Here is a 17,520-nt window from a genome sequence, read left to right as displayed (position 1 = left end):
TGCTGAGGATACCTGCAACTTTGTTTCTGAGCTGATTACTGGAGCAAGGGAATGAGAACCGCATTGTCTACAAAGTACCATTGGTATGATTGCAAATTAGAATTTTTGTTTGCAGGTGGAATTGAAAAAGTAATATTTAATTATATGTAAGACCCATACACTGCTGTATCTACCCTACCCTCCTCCTCTGCAGATCTGTGTATACTGTAGAATTACAGGTTCTCTTGGGGCACCCTGGGACTTGTAGTGCCACCGCAGCACCACGGGATAGCGCACAATGCATGGATACACTATAACAGTAATGTATGCCATAGTAGCCACGTGCCTGCAGCATACAGCGTGTGTAAAACCCTCTGCTCACCTCCCGCTGTCGCCATCATCTCACGTTACCGCCGCTGCCGTGAAGGATGCAGGCGGCGGCGGTGCTTGGAGAAAGCAGTAATTGTCAGGAATAATGGCAGCTGTGACTCAGCATTATTTTCTATTTTTCTTCTTTATGTCTTTCAGGCACAGAATTTCCAAGTCTAAATTTAGGTAAGAATACTGCTGAAAAGCTGCAGCCAATGATGCTCTTTTAAATGACAGCTGCTCCGTCCAATCACGTAGCAGTCAGGCATGCTAAATTCACTCACACAGTCAAAGACCAATAGCTGCAAGGCCCAATCACTGCACAGAATAGAATCTGTTCACACACAGGGTGAAAGGCAGGTACTCTATCCAATCACAGCACAGCCTGGCACACTGCATTCAGTCGGAGATAGGCGACCGCACTGACCAATCCTAGAATGGCCTGTAATGCTGGATTCAGTATTGACAGATGCTTCTTCGTATCACAGAGCAACCCAAAACATGGACTGTGCTTTGGTGTGGTAGGTGTGTCTGTGTAAAGAAGGTGAAAGTGGTCCTTGTATGGATGTGGCCTATGGATTAGCCATCTTTAATCAAGGGCTTTTTGTTAATTTAAAAGTAAGTGGTAACACTGGTTGACAAGCTTTACCATTTTTGGAGGTGAATTAATATTAAGTCTATAGGTTTGTCAAGAACTTCTGTCGTTTTGGGAGGAAGAGGCAAAATGAAAATTTTTTAGGTTGCTTTTAATTTGTAACATGTTTAGCTTTCATGGTGGTATTTTTTTATGTTTATCTCCAAAACATATGATTAAATAATGTCAACTTTCTGTTAGCTAAGTTAGTGCTTATACTAGCCTTGCTTTTGCTTTTGTACAATGTCCTTGGACCCTTGGTGCTAATGTCTTCAGCACATTAAATTTTGCAACTAAAAGTGATGTTTTGCTACAGAGATTATCCTCACTGAAAACTGAATAATAAGTCATTTGCACTAACCCCTACTGTGACAGAATGCTTCGCACCCCGCTTAGGTTCTTCTACCAAATAGTGCCTCCTCCCCTTCAAACTGTTCCAGCAGGCCGAGAGCTAATAGAAGCCCTTTTACCCCAAGCATCATACACAGACAAGATGCTGAGGTAAAACCAAAGGAATGACCATTTATTGAACAGAAATACAGGGTTTTATAAACTTCAAAAGTAGGTCTGGTACCACATGAACAGTAAAACCAAATATTGACCCAAAACATCACACAATGGTTGAAATAACAAGCTAAAGTTGACACAAGGCTGATCCCATCTTTAGAAGCTCCAAGAGTTAGCTAAATTAGTCAACAGACAGAAACAATAGGTGACTCAATTAACTAAGTTAACAATAGGAATTCACACCTAGGAGGCACACAATAGGAGAAACACAAACTTGTGTATTCTGTCCACTAGACAAGTCATCAGAAGACAAACAATGTTCCAGCAGTCTGATCAAGTGGAATTGATTTATGTTTATAGATTTGAGGGAGATTGTTGATAAATATTTTTGTTCCAAGTGAAGAAGCCTCTCCAACCCAGTCTGCAGTAGGGCTTCCATATTCCCTCTGACCATTAACCTGTACAGGATTAATATTATATCTTTCCATCCACACCAGAAGGGAAGCTTTATTGTCCTTATTCAGAAAGGTAATTCAAGCCTCGCTGTCAGCGTCCATTACGTAGTTATCCAGCATTAGAGAATGATCTGCTGGGCCATAATTAGTTGGTAGGAGGCAAGCCCCTAGTCCCCTCCAAAAGCCCATGTCCCGGTTGGGTCTGTCCCATTTCTCCCCATCAAAAGTAAACTAACAAGGTCCCAGACCTCCACCTTGTCTGGACCTGTGTTAGTTGGGCAGAGTGAACCCACATAGGTGGTCAACATGATTTCCATTCTTGACCGCAGGATAGGGTTGTTATCAGTAGGTGTGGCACAAAGGTTGTGGAATCTCTGTCTGGCTGCCAGCCCTTCAGCTGGGTGTTTTTTTACCATTCCAGGGCTCAGTCTGCTGCTGGGGATGGTGGGCCAACTGCCCCAGCTCCCTGGAACCATGAAGACACATGAGGTCAGCGAAGTTCTGCCCTGTTGTCAGCACTTCAGCTGGGTGGTCTTTACCGTTTGGGGGCTCAGTCTGCTGCTGGGGAAAGGGGCGGAATGCCCTGGCTCCCTGAAGCTGTGGAGACACTGTAGGTGCTAGACAGAGGCCAGCGGCACTCTGCCTTGTTGCCAGCGCTTCAGCTGGGAGTAGGAGCTTCACTAAATCAACATGTCTCTGGGGAGAGGGGTCACCTGCCTTGGCTCCCTGGAACACTGGAGTTGTTGTTGGTGCTGGGCAGAGGTTTGTAGCACTCTGCCCTGATGCCAGTGCTTCTGCTGGGGACCCCACATCATTTGCTCCAGCTAACTGTTGAAGGAAGCCGGCCTCCCTCCCCACTCCCAGACTGTGGATCTGCCACTGGGGAGGGGGAATGGCTTCCTCCCCTCCCTTCATCTCAGACTGCCGCTGGGGAGTGTGGACAGCCTCCTACCCTCTCTGGTCCTTGTACAGCTGCTGGGGAGTGTGGGTCTGCTGTTTAGAGATGAATGACCAATTTCTCTCCCTGGTCCCCCAGTACTGCTGCCGGTGTGGGGCAGAGGTCTATCGCCCTCTGTCCTGATGCCAGCACTTCTGCTGAGTTTGCAGACAAGGCTGCGCAGAGCTGGGCAGCACTCTGTCCTGCGGCTAATGCTTCGGCTGGAGAAGTTTGTTGTAACTCCACAGATGATGCTGGCATGAAATCGAATGTCCCTGTCAGTTGAGTGGGAGAAAGGCCGGCTGCTTCTTCTCTCAGGGAGGCTGAAGCTGCTGTTGGTGCTGGGCAGAGCTCAGTGATGTTCTGTCCTGATGCCAGCTCTTCTGCTGGCAGTTCGCTGGGTTGTTCTTCCTCAGCAGAAAAGTCTATTAAATCCCCATTTCTGGAGCTGGTGGCGGGGGATAGAGGATCACCATCTCTTCTCCCTGGATCCTGGGAGCCACTAAAGGTGCTGGTCAGAGGTTGGCAATGCTCTGCCCCAATGCCAGCACTTCAGGAAGCTCAGTAGATATTACATCCTCCGATGAAAAGTAAATGAAATCCATGCTTTTGGGGATCTTTGGCTGGGTAGTGAGTACAGCTTCCTCTCCTCCCTGGTTTTTGAACTGCGCTGGGGAGATGAGCCAGCTGCTTCATCTCCCGTACCCTTATCCGGCTGCTGGACAGACGCATTCCTCCCACCAAGCTCATCCTGTGCAGAAACAGGTTCGTCAACGTGAGTCAGCACTTGCTGCATCTGCCATAAAAGCTCCACTTCCATAGCTGGAGGTGGGCAAAGCACACTGTTACAATGCCCCATTGCTGACACTTCAGCTGGTATTTCAGAGCTGTTGGCTGGTACTTCCTAATAGCCCCAAGCAAAGGGAGCCCAGCCCTGCTGCTAAGCAAAGTCTTGCAGCCGTTTTTAGGCGATCTCCAGCTCCCATTCCTGATTGGCTAGAAACTCCAAATCTTCCTGTGCCCAGAACACTTCCACGATGTTCAGCATCTGGTCTCTGTACTCCATGATTTCCTCCAAACGCCACTCCAGATCACTCTCAAAGTCAGGGTTTTTGAACAGCCTCCTGTACAACAGCCCCAGGCCACCGTAGCCAAAGTCTTCCATTGGGCTGTCGTCCACTGTCCATGGGCACACTTGGGCTACATACCAGCGGAGGGCTCTGCAGCTCTTGTCCAACCGCATCTCTGCCTGGACCAGCCTGTTTAACGCAGCTGTCCACCTCTTGTGCGGTTGTTCCACAAATAACAGCACTCGCACTTCATACTGCAACCGGTACCGTTCCTGGATTGAGGGGAGAATTGCACCCTGGTGGCGCTGCAACGGGCTAGAGCTTCGTTCCAGAGTTGCCAGCGGACAAAGTCATATCATCCCAGCAGGATCTGCACTGACACTGGTCCACTATGCTGTATCCGTATCTCGCACAAGCTCCTTCTGAATTCCTCTTCCATGGTGACTGGTATCTGTACTTCTCCTCTTCTGCTATCCAGACCTTGGATCCCGGTGGTGGTTTGGATGTCCCAGACTGCAGAAAGCATACCACTGCTTGCCATCAAATGTGATGGAAGGCTTGGCATCCTGCTTAGGTGCTTCCGCCAAACAGTGCCTCCTGCCCTCCAAACCGTTCCAGCAGACCAAGAGCTAATACCAGCACTTTTACCCCAAGAATTGTACACAGACAAGATGTTGAGGTAAAACCAAAGGAATGACCGTTTATTGAACAGAAATACAGGTTTTTATACACTTCAAAAGTAGTTCAGTCACCACATAAACAATAAAAACCAAATATTGACCCAAAACATCACACAATGGTTAGATAACGAGCTAAAGTTGACATAAGGCTAATCCCTTTATAAGAACCTCCAAGAGTTAGCCAAATTAGCCAACAGACAGAAACAATAGGTGACTCAATTAACAATGAGACTTCACACCTAGGAGGCACACAATGGGAGAGGCACAAACTTGTGTATTCTGTCCACTAGACAAGCCATCAGAAGACAAACAATGTTCCAGAAGTCTAATTAAGTGGAATTAATTTGTTTATAGATTTCTCTAGGGAGATTGTTGATAAATATTTTTGTCCCACATGAAGAAGCCTTTACAGCCCAGTCTGCAGAAGGGCCACCATATTCCCTCTAACCATTACCCTGTACAGGTTTAATATTACACATTTCCATCCACTCCAGAAGGGAAGCTTTATTGTCCTTATTCAGAGAAGTGATCCAAGCCTCGCTGTCAGCATCCATTACGTGGTTGTTCATCATTAGAGAATGATCTGCTCTCTCTATGAGCCATAATTAGTGGGTAGGAGGCAAGCCCCTAGTCCCCTCCAAAAGCCCCTGTCCCAGTTGGGTCTGTCACACCTACCAATCAGCCCAACCTAACCTTCTAAACGTAACCCTACACATCAAACTAACCCAAACACCTAATGCCAACACTACACATCAGGCTAACCCAGACACCTAATATTAACACTACACAACAAACTAACACAAATGCCTAATACTAACATTACACATCAAGCTAAACCTAACTCTCAACCCTTCAATTAAAGAGAAACAGTTACCAATGAGAATTTGTAATAATCTGAATATCCACTCTTGAATTGTTCAAACAGTGCATCCTTACCTCTCATAGATTTGAGTTTCCAAAATTATTTTGTTGTATTTTATCCCTGTCAAAGTGTCAGCCTTTAAAGAGACCCAGTCATCAGAGCTCAGATTGATCTTAAACCCTTGTGTCAGTATATAAATGTGTCCCTAATGCAGTTGGAAATGTTGAATTTGTACAGAAATAAAATCCACAAGGGAAATGGGGAATAGAGAGCATCGGGGCTATATGACACCAAAGGAAAGTAACACATAGAGTAATATTAAAACAAGTATTTTTTTTTTTTGAGAGTACTAAAATATCCCCTATAAACACCATTGTATGGGGAAATGATTGTAAATATTATGAACAATGTAAAAACACAATAGAGAAAAAAAGAAGATACACCATATAGCAATGTTTCTGATTTGTAAAATTCCAAGAGGCCCCGACCTGTTTTGACCTTGATGGTCTTCCTCAGGGTGAGTACTGTGCTTTTTGGAACCTATTGCCGACTGGTCAGTCCTTTCTCACCTTGGGAACCGTTGACATCCTATAACCTGCTCTGTTTCTTATGCCCCGTACACACGGTCGGACTTTGTTCGGACATTCCGGCAACAAAATCCTAGGATTTTTTTCCGACGGATGTTGGCTCAAACTTGTCTTGCATACACACGGTCACACAAAGTTGTCGGAAAATCCGATCATCCTAAACGCAGTGACGTAAAACACGTACGTCGGGACTATAAACGGGGCAGTGGCCAGTAGCTTTCATCTCTTTATTTATTCTGAGCATGCATGGCACTTTGTCCGTCGGATTTGTGTACACACGATCGGAATTTCCGACAACGGATTTTGTTGTCGGAAAATTTTATATCCTGCTCTCAAACTTTGTGTGTCGGAAAATCCGATGGAAAATGTGTGATGGAGCCTATACATGGTCGGAATTTCCGACAACAAGGTCCTATCACACATTTTCCATCGGAAAATCCGACCGTGTGTACGGGGCATTAGACTCCATAAGCTATAGTTTCCTGATTTGTTATCCAAGGCCCCCCCCCGAGGGAGACCATCAAGGTTGAAACGCGTTAGTATCTATTGGAATTTTACAATCAGAAACATTGCTATATGGTGTATCTTCTTTTTTTCTCTATTGTGTGTTTACATTGTTCATAATGTTTCTAATAATTTCCCCTTACAATGGTGTTTATAGGGGATATTTTTACTCTCAAATAAAAATACTTGTTTTTATAATACTCTATGTGTTACTTTCCTTTGGGGTCATAAAGCCCCTGTGCTCTCTATTCCCTATTTCCCTTGTGGATTTTGTTTCTTGTGTCATTAGACTATGTCATGTACTCACATGTTTATATGTTTTTTCCCATATGACAGTGCTGTACCTGACAGTGGGAGAAGGTACAGCAAGTGAGACCAAGGAACAGGTGTCAGGGCCTGTAGTATGACTGGTAACTGGACATAAGAAGATATGAAAAGTTAGATTTTTAATTAAATGATGTGAAAACAGGGTTTCTTTAAGACCTGTTTTGTTTCTCTACGGCAGCTAGATGTAGGGCTAATTATTAGCCCTGAGCTCAGGCATGAGACAGGACAGCCTCCATGGGCGACCTACAGTTCGACACTGAGCTGACATTACTGCACTGACCGGGGGATAATACAAGTGAATAACAGCACACACGACAGCCTTGAGAAGTAAAACATTATAAACACTTAAGCATGGGGATTCATATTCTTACAAATGCTCATGCCGGACTGGTGCTCTTTAATTGGAAAAGCTAACCCTAATCCCAGTATAACAGCCACAAACCTTGCCCTGTACCAAGGACAAAGACTGCCACCAAAATACAATGCGCCCAAGTAATGCGATCTCATTATCATTATCTAGGTGTAGCAGGCTCACTCAGCCATAGTGGGGTGACACTTAGAAGGCCTCATCTTCCACCCACTCGCTGCTTGCAAAGGAAGCCTCTCACAGGATCCCTCCCAGTAGTACAGGGGTTAGAAAAATCTGCGGGTACAGAGTCATTCACTAATGCCAGCTCTGCTCACTGGATAATTACTGGTTGTACGAGATACTTAGTACTAATTACAGGCCGCCCACTCTGAAGAACTAAACCTGCTTAGCAACTGTGCTGACAATGGACCTGAGTAATTGAGTGGAAAGGGGGGCCCTGTGATGTTTAAAGCAGCTCAAGGAGAATGAATTCAGGTCAGCACAGAGTTTGCGTTCATCCTCCTTTAACAAGAAGCGACCTTCGAGGACTGGTAGTCAAACAACGCAAAGCAATGTGTATCACATTTCCTGGCGGCAGGGGACTACCCAGAAAGGTGGGGGAGGGTTTTTTTCAAACTCTTTATTCTTGTTCTTATTTTTAGTTTGTCAGGTGGGCTGTTTTCTTCTGTTCAGAAGGTCAGAATTCAGTGTTTGCAAATAATTTAGCACTAAAGGAAGTCCAAGGTAACTTTATTAAAAAAGTACACATGTAGTAAAGACAGGAAAAGGTGCAAAATTGGAGATATATATTTTATATCAGATAGATAGATAGATAGATAGATAGATAGATAGATAGATAGATAGATAGATAGATAGATAGATAGGATGATACAAGTATGAACGCCAATATAATTATCATTTATTGGTCAGATCTGGCCCCATGTCCGACTGACATCTGATACTCATCACCAGGAGCTACTTGTAGAGCCCTTAGGCCCCTTTCACACTGGGGCGGTGGGGGCGTCGGCGGTACAACAGCACTATTTTTAGCGCTGCTGTACCGTCGTTCTTGCAGCGGTATTCGGCCGCTAGCGGTTCGGTTTTAACCCCCGCTGGCGGCCGAAAAAGGGTTAAATCCGCTCGTACAGCGCGGCTATAGCCGCGGTATTACCGCGGTATTGCCGCGCTGTCCCATTGATTTCAATGGGCAGGAGCGGTGAATACACCGCTCCTTCCCCGCTCCAAAGAAGCGGCTCGCAGGACTTTTTTTACCGTCCTGCGAGCGCACCGCTTCAGTGTGAAAGCCCTCGGGCTTTCACACTGAACAAACAGCGGAGGCTGTTTAGGGGCGGTTTTCAGGCGGTATTTTTAGCGCAATACTGCCTGAAAACCGCTCCAGTGTGAAAGGGGCCTTATGTGACAGGAAGTTAGATGTGTGTGTTAAAACATCTTCTCAGTTTTAAAATCATTTTCAAATGCAAGTGTAAGTAAAAAAATAAAAAATAGTACAGTACATCTCTGCAATATATGCACATTTCTCCATGGTTTGTCTATAAAAATGCTACAAGGCAAATAAAATACATATTAATCTGCCAAAAATGGGCTCCTAACTTTCTGTAGTGAGCTAACAGCTCTGCTTCTGGTGCACTGAAAGCCCAAGCAGTGTTGTCGGCCATGCCTGAGTTGTCCTTTTCTGAACTACAAAATACCACCCCTCTTCTCATCTGTATATCATAAAAGGGAGTAAATCTGTAGTCCACACTTTTCAGATATTTATTTGTAAAAAATTTTGAAAACCATTTATCAATTTCCTTTTACTTCACAACTATGTGCCACTTTGTGTTGGTCTATCACATAAAATCCCAATAAAATACATTTAAGTTTTTGGTTGTAACATGACAAAATTTGCAAAATTTCAAGGGGTATGAATACTTTTTCAAGGCACTGTATGTTGTTTTTTTTTGCCCAGGCATACACTTGAGGACCATTCACGTCATTTATACACCCTAAAAGACTTTGGTTTGTCCTACAGGGTGCATATATACACCCCAGGCTCTTCTATTTGCAGTCCCACCAAGATCAAAGTCATCAACTGTAATGCCCTGTACACACGGTCGGACATTGATCGGACATTCCGACAACAAAATCCATGGATTTTTTCTGACGGATGTTGGCTCAAACTTGTCTTGCATACACACGGTCACACAAAGTTGTCGGAAAATCCGAATGTTCTGAACGTGGTGACGTAAAACACGTACGTCGGGACTATAAACGGGGCAGTAGCCAATAGCTTTCGTCTCTTAATTTATTCTGAGCATACGTGGCACTTTGTGCGTCGGATTTGTGTACACACGATCGGAATTTCCGACAACGGATTTTGTTGTGGGAAAATTTTATAGCAAGCTCTCAAACATTGTGTGTCGGAAATTCCGATGGAAAATGTGTGACGGAGCCCACACACAGTCGGAATTTCCAACAACAAGGTCCTATCACACATTTTTCGTCGGAAAATCCGACCGTGTGTACAGGGCATTAGAGATACTGTAGTTGCTCACACCTCTCATTCATTGTAGCACAGAAACGCTTTCCGTCACTGTTAAAATGTTGCAGCCTGTTCCAGCTGATCTGACACAATTTACTGTGTCATTGTCCTGGAGGTAACAGGCAGTTGAGGAACAGCTGTTTTCATCAGGGCCTTGTCACACAGGTCCACTACAGAGTCCCTTTAAGAACTTCCATTTTAGCTAAGTGGTAAGGTACACTCTGCCATCCTAAAGGGAATTAAACAAGGACAGATTTGACAGTGCAGCCGTTAAGGGGTTATGAAGTAATTTAATTTACTGGCTTGGATGTGCCCTCCTGCGCGCCCTTGTGTATGATGTAAAGGGCATCTGTGCATACAAATATATACAATGCAGAGGGCAAAGCAGAAATAAGACCTATCCAAGGGTTATACATATAAATAGCAACCCTTCATTATATGAATAGAGATAGTACAACCTACAAGAACTGTAATATATTTAATAAAAATTATAATACCATATGATAGTATTATTGCTATGGTAAAGGCTAATGTGAATTACCTTAGCAAATTAATTTATTTATAAAACCCAGGTCTAATTAAAAAACAGAATACTCTTTTGGAATATAGAACAGCTGAAATCATTAAGAGCCCTTTTACACGAATGCATTGTGGTAACACACTAAAGTAACACACTATAGAGTGTAGCGGTGCACTGTGCTGCACATTTTGTGATATGTCCAATTTTTAGAATATTTTGGTGCATTGTCAGGCCATTATTTTTAATGGGCTGCTTTAAAACAACACACATTAAAGCATGACATAATGCACATTAACCACTTCCGGACCGCCCACCGTCGTTATATGTCGGCTGTTTGAAGAGGAATATCATTGTTATGGCAGCAGTTAGCTGCCATAACCCCTGCATCCTCTTCTTCAGTAACCGGTCTGGTTTAAGATAAAAGTGGTCTCTGCGGCGAATTCACCGTGAGATCATTTTTATCGGGAGAGGGTCCCCGGCCGCGATCCGGTGCCCTCCGCCGCGATCCAGAGCCATCGGCAGCGGTGGGGGCAATCGGATCCTTCCTGTGGCCTGACATGGAGACGAGTGAGGGGAAGATGGCCCCCACCCGTCTCTATATCATTGTAGGGCGGAAGCGATGTCACTTCTGCCCATAGCTCTTAAAGGGCCATTTTTTTATTGCATTTTAGTGTAAATATGAGATCTGAGGTCTTTTTGACCCCAGATCTCATATTTAAGAGGTCCTGTCATGCTTTTTTTCTGTTACAAGGAATGTTTACATTCCTTGTAATAGGAATAAAAGTGACACTTTTTTTTTTAAACAGTGTAAAAATAAAAAATAAAAGGTAAAATAAATAAGAATAAATTTTTTTAAAATTTTAAACGCGCCCCGTCCCGACGAGCTCGCGTGCAGAAGCCAATGCATACGTGAGTAGCTCCCACATATGAAAACCGTATTCAAACCACACATGTGAGGTATCGCCACAATTGGTTGAGCGAGAGCAATAATTCTAGCCCTAGACCTCCTCTGTAACATAAAACATGCAACCTGTAGAATTTTTAAATGTCACCTATGGAGGTTTTTAAGGGTAAAAGTTTGTCGTCATTCCACGAGCAGGTGCAATTTTGAAGCGTGACATGTTGGGTATCACTTTACTCAGCGTAACAGTATCTTTCACAATATAAAAAAAATTGGGCTAACTTTACTGTTGTCTTATTTTTTAATTAAAAAAAGTGTATTTTTTCCAAAAAAAGTGCGCTTGTAAGACCGCTGCGCAAATATGGTGTGACAGAAAGTATTGCAACGACCGTCATTTTATTCTCTAGAGTGTTAGAAAATAAAAGTATAATGTTTGGGGGTTCTAAGTAATTTTCTTGCAAAAAAACCTGTTTTTAACTTGTAAACAACAAATCTCAGAAGGAGGCTCGGTCCTTAACTGGTTAAAACAGGTGTGTTAATGCACTGCAAAAACATAAATGGGCCCTAAATATAGGCACTTAAATTGTGCGACTTACCCTGCCATGGAAGAACAGCTAAGAAGCAAATCTATATAACATATTTTTTTATATATAAAGAAGTATATGTATCAGTCAAAGCCGAACTCCAGGCAAACAGCTAAATATATACATTATATACTGTTAGGTCCATATATATTTGGACACAGGCAGAATTTTAGTTTTTTCAGGTATTTACCAAAACATATTCAAGCTATAGTTCTATAAATATCTATATATGGGCTGAAAATGCACACTCTCAGGTTTAATTTGAGGGTATGTACATCCAAATCGGAGGAAGGGTTTAGGGATTACAGCTCTTAAGAATAACCAGCCCCCTTTTTCAAGCAACCAAAAGTAATTGGACAATTGAATCAAAAGCTGTTTCATGGCCAGGTATGAGCTACTCCTTCATTATTTCTTCATCAATTAAGCAGGTAAAAGGTCTGGAGTTGATTCTAAAGCTGGATACGCATCATACAATTTTCTGTACATTTTTTCCTTTAGATTTACCAAAACCATATAATATGAGTTTAAACTTTAATGCCCCGTACACACGGTCGGACTTTGTTCGGACATTCCGACAACAAAATCCTAGGATTTTTTCCGACGGATGTTGGCTCAAACTTGTTTTGCGTACACACGGTCGCACAAAGTTGTCGGAATTTCGGATCGCCAACAACGCGGTAACGTCAACCACGTACGACAAGACTAGAAAAGGCCAGGTCAGAACCAACCCTTTGGGCTCCTTTTGCTAATCTCGTGTTAGTAAAAGTTTGGTGAGAGACGATTCGCTCTTTTTCAGACTCGTGGCTTTCAGAACGTTTTCTGTGGTTCAGTTTGTGCTTGTGGGTTTGTATCTGCTCTTCAGTGCGTGCAAGCAAACTACGCTTGACTTGTCATCGTGTTCTTGTTCGTTCGTTACTGTTTTTCAGGTCGCTCTTCACAGGCCTTGCTGTTCTTCAGTGCGTTCTGTTACTTCAATCTGAGCAGCCGACCGTTTTCTAGCCATGTTGCGTATACGTACTCCTCGTAGAGTTCGTGCTGTGCGGGGGCTTGGTTTTGGGGTCCTGACCTTGACACAAGTCCAGTCCATGAACAGGGTGGGGAGGAGTTCATGGACCAAGAATTGGTTGCTTCAGCTTGACCAGTTCTCTCATGTGCCTTTGCTCCGTGAGATCCGTGAGAATAATCCTGATGATTTCAGGAACTTTCTCAGGATGACAGACCCCGTGTTTCACCGTTTGTTGGCTTCGCTGACCCCTTATATTAGCAGGCAGGATACCTGCATGAGGCAAGCCATCACTCCGGAGCAGAGGCTCGTCGCTACCCTGCGGTACTTGGCGACGGGGAGAAGCCTGCAGGACCTCAAGTTCTCGACAGGCATCTCCCCCCAGGCTCTGGGGATCATTATCCCAGAGACCTGTTCTGCCATCATCCAGGTCCTGCAGAAGGAGTATATGAAGGTAAGATTTTTATCCTTTAATATCACATTTTATTGTATTTAATGTTTGCTAATATATTGTATTTCTTTCCTCATTCCCTAATTACCATGATTGTAATATGCTGTGAATGTCCCCTTTGTCCTCATGCATGCTGGATTTTTCTGTAATTAATTTTTTAGTCCTTCATACAGATTGGCCTTCAATAACCTCCCCAGCATGTTCTCCTGGCCCTATATTCACCCCATGTAGTCACTTAACAATGTATTTTATCAGCTCCATAGTAGTGCTTTACCCCAAACAACCCCTAAAATGTTTAGAAATGTGATTTGTGCTTTAAATTCAGGCAGAGTGCCAGAGGCTTTTTTTTTGTGGTGTCCCCAAATCATTTTTAATAACCCTCCCTCCCCCCAACTGCTAAGTCAGCTGATCCCAATTCTCTATCTATCCTCAATCATCTATCTGCTGACTTTGCCAAACCCATACACACTATACACATCTCTTTTGTGCTCAGATTTATGGATGAATTACCCAAAGCATGTAGTGCAAGGGCCTGCCTGTATACTTTCAAATGGTACTGTTTTAAGTTTTTGTATACTATTATTATCTTGATAGGTAATAGCAGAATGTCCAAATGTGCTCAAATGTGTACAGTGTGTATTTATATCTTTGTATTATGACACTTCTTTCCTGTCCAGTGGGCTGCCAATAGTGTAACTAAGGAGGGGCTGTTCCAAGTAATACCCTGTATTTAGGCATTCATCTCTCAATGAAGTGGAGAGGGTTACCTGTCCAAATCCCCCCCCCCCCATAATGTTAGAAATGGCCCATGAGAGGGGGAGGGAATATGATAGGTGTACCTTATACTTTGGTGTTGTTAAATTCCCCTTAATAAATGCTATCTGGAGGTTGGCCAAGAATGTTTGTGTCTAATCTGCTTGCCATGTTTATGTGCAAAAATAGTCATTTATTTTTGTTTTCCTCAACAGTTTCCTTCCACGCCACAGGAATGGCAGACTGTGGCCTCCCACTTTACCCAGCGGTGGGACTTTCCTAACTGCGGAGGGGCAATTGATGGGAAACACGTCCACATCGTCCCACCACCCAACTCGGGGTCGTACTATTTCAACTATAAGGGGTTCAATAGTATTGTGATGTTGGCGGTGGTGTCGGCTAATTACGACTTCTTGTATGTGGACGTGGGGAAGAATGGCCGGATGTCCAATGGTGGAGTCATCACCCAGACGGAGTTTTACAGGCGTCTCCAGAATGGCAGCTTGGACTTGCCACCTCCAGAGGACAATGTGGAAGGACTCCCATTCGTCTTCGTTGCTGATGAAGCGTTTGCGCTGGGGGACCATCTTATGCGGCCATTCCCTATGAGGACCCTCACCCCGGAACAGAGGGTTTTTAATTACCGGCTGGCCAGAGCCAGAAGAGTGGTGGAGAACACATTTGGAATCCTGGCCAGCCGGTTCCGCCTATTTCTGACACCCATCCATATGGCGGAGTATAAACTTAATCATATAATCCTGGCGTGCTGTATTCTCCATAACTTTTTACGCAAACATTCGGCCAACTATGCTGGCTCAGTTGGGCCTGAGGCCGGAATGATACATGAAACAACACTGACGGCGCTTGAAAGTGGCCGTCCTGGCTTGCCCTCCCTGAGTGCCCGTGATGTCCGGTTACGATACCTGGAGTTCTTTGCGGGTAGGGGGGCCATCAATATGCCAGCAAATTTGTGAAGCCTTTATCAAATAAAAAAACAAAAAAAAAGAAAATCTTTGTTGACATTTACTGCTTGTGTTTGTTTTAGCTGACCCTGACAGAAATGTGTTGAGTCCAGAAAATGGCGTGATTGTTTAACCTTATACAAAGCACTGTTGGGTGTTATTTACTAAAGGCAAAGACACTTTGCACTACAAGTGCACTTGAAACTGCACTGAAACTGCACTTGTAGTGCAAAGAGGATTTGCCCTTAGGAAATAACCCCCATTTTCACAGAAAACACCAATTACATCACCACCAAAGTGTTTTAGCGTTGACACAATAATCCACACATTCTTGATTAACAATCTTTTTAATACCTGCACAATCACATGTGCATTTAGAAAAGGTTTTTCCAACAAACCAACATGTTTGTTGTATAACAATTTTTGGGGTAGCATTATAGAAAACAGAAATGTCCATTTAAGATAAAACAGGCATGTGTAAAACCAACAAGAAAGACACAAATCTTGAACTTACAAAGTTCACATTTGGTAGAATTTGAAGGCAATATCAGACATGAGTATTTAGGAACTGTGTTTGATATTGCGTTCAGATGGGGTGAAGTCACCCCAGAAAAAGCCAAATTTGGAAGATGCACACAAATTTCCCAATGTCAACATGTGCTAGCTGCCATCACGGGGGATCAAGGGACGTGTTTTGGGGGAGAAACCCCTTCCTCTCAGCTACTTTATTATTGAGGAAGGGGTTGCACCCCCAAAACACGTCCATTGATCTCCCGTGATGGCAGATAGCACATGTTGGCACACTGTGTGCATCTTCCAAATTAGGCTTTTCTAAAAATCCCTAAAACATTTTTAACATTGTAGCACACAAAAAAACAAAGGGATCGGGAGGGGTTTTAAACTCGCCCCAAAACATCAATGATGTTTTTATTTTTTTGAATAACATCATTGATGTTTTTCTTGAGGTTTTCCAATTGTAAATTACACCCCATGATGTCCCCGATCATGATCTGGGCACTTTCTGATGTGAAAGGATCAACAACATCACGATCACCTAAAAAGAGAGAAACCCCCAAAAAAAAGGTGTCAAAAATATGCCGGCATCCATCTCTTACCTGAGCCTGTGGTCGCAGACACTCACCTGTTGTGGTGACTAGTTCCACCACGTCTTCTTCCTCCTGCTCTTCTTGGGTTGGTGGGATTTCCCCTTCTTCCAGAGGTGGGGGGTCTGTGGTCTCCTCGGATGAGGGGTGTCCTCCGAGTCTTTTCTCCCCTATGTAAAACAAAAATGCTATACTTAGCACACAGAGATTTGATGGCAGAACTATAAATAGGAAACATTGCTTGGAAGTGGGGTACAATTGTCTGTTTTGGCAGAGTTCCAAAATGGAGCATTTTCAGTGTCCTTTGTCAAGCTTCAATACTTTACCTGTTTGGTACAAGCTTCACAGATGTAGCCCCCTCCCTATAGTATACACTGGAGCACCTGTGTGGCCCCCTAATAAAAATGGTGTTCTTGTGTCCCACACTAGTGCTCCAGTGTCCAGATGTAAAAACAGCTGCTGAGTGTCCTCTCCTTACACAGAATCTAGTTTGCATTTCATTCTAGTAACAAAGCCATCTGCACAACCAAATTAGTTTCAGACAAGTAGGGCGTAAAAATTGTGGCCAAATGCATATGGCCTAAACAATGGTGTTTTATAGGCTGAAAGAAAAATGTTTGATACGAACGAATAATGTGCCCATGAACATGAAAGTTGCCATTTAAAAATGTACACTTGTAAGAAAAGCACATGGAGCAGCACGAATGTAAGAAACATAAAGAATAGGAACACAGGACAACTACTTACTTTTTTGCTGCACTCTCCGGATCTTTCTGTACTGCTCATGTTATCGTAATTTCAGGTCCGACCACCGTTTCCTGAGCTGATCTTTCGATCGTCGTACCCCGAATTTCCGGTGCAGACTCTTGACCACTTTCAATTATCTTGGCCTTTCTGACATTGGGGTTGGGGTAAGGTCCATACTTTCCATCATAGTCGGCCTTCTTCAGGATGTCCACCATCTCCAACATCTCCCCAAAGGACATATTTGAGGCCTTAAATCGTCTCCTTCTGGATCGTGACGTGTCCGGATCCGGGCTTTCCTCCTCCTCCTCCTCGTTGCTATAATTAGCACGCACCTGCTGTGTATCCACCATGTGCTCTTCCCCCACTGCGCAGAACGAAAAGGGACGGGGAATAGACTAGAAAGAACGTCAGGGGTGGGCGGAGTTACACGCATGCACAGTGTGTATAAAGCGTAACACGCGTGCGTATTACGTACGACCTGTGAGCAGAGGAAGGAGCATCGAAAGCGCCGATCGTGATAACAAAGGTAAGCTTCGAAATGGAAGCCTATATTGTAACAAGATTAGGGGAGTTTGGCCTGACCTTAGGGTTTGTATTGTGTTGTGTCTTGCAGAGAAAATGGATGGCTTCAATGACCACAACTTGCTCCCCCTGTTCATAGACAAATACAGGGAGCTGCCCTGTCTGTGGCAGG

The 17,520-nt window shown here is 43.8% G+C and overlaps 1 protein-coding gene across 6 annotated transcripts in view; it reads left to right on the top strand.

Moving 5' to 3' along the window:
• CACNA1C (calcium voltage-gated channel subunit alpha1 C) overlaps window positions 1–17,520 on the top strand; it is a 780,229-nt gene that overhangs the window by 486,273 nt on the left and 276,436 nt on the right. For all 6 annotated transcript variants that reach the window (XM_073621582.1, XM_073621580.1, XM_073621584.1 and 3 more), the window contains exon 11: window positions 508–534. In XM_073621582.1, the coding sequence (XP_073477683.1) occupies window positions 508–534 (27 nt within the window). The remainder of the gene's footprint in view (window positions 1–507; window positions 535–17,520) is intronic.

Source organism: Aquarana catesbeiana, linkage group LG03 (assembly GCF_042186555.1).
Source record: "Aquarana catesbeiana isolate 2022-GZ linkage group LG03, ASM4218655v1, whole genome shotgun sequence".
In the NCBI taxonomy this organism is placed as follows: Eukaryota; Metazoa; Chordata; class Amphibia; order Anura; family Ranidae; genus Aquarana; species Aquarana catesbeiana.
Note: the sequence above shows the minus strand (reverse complement) of the source record. Positions and strands in the feature narration are given on the sequence as shown.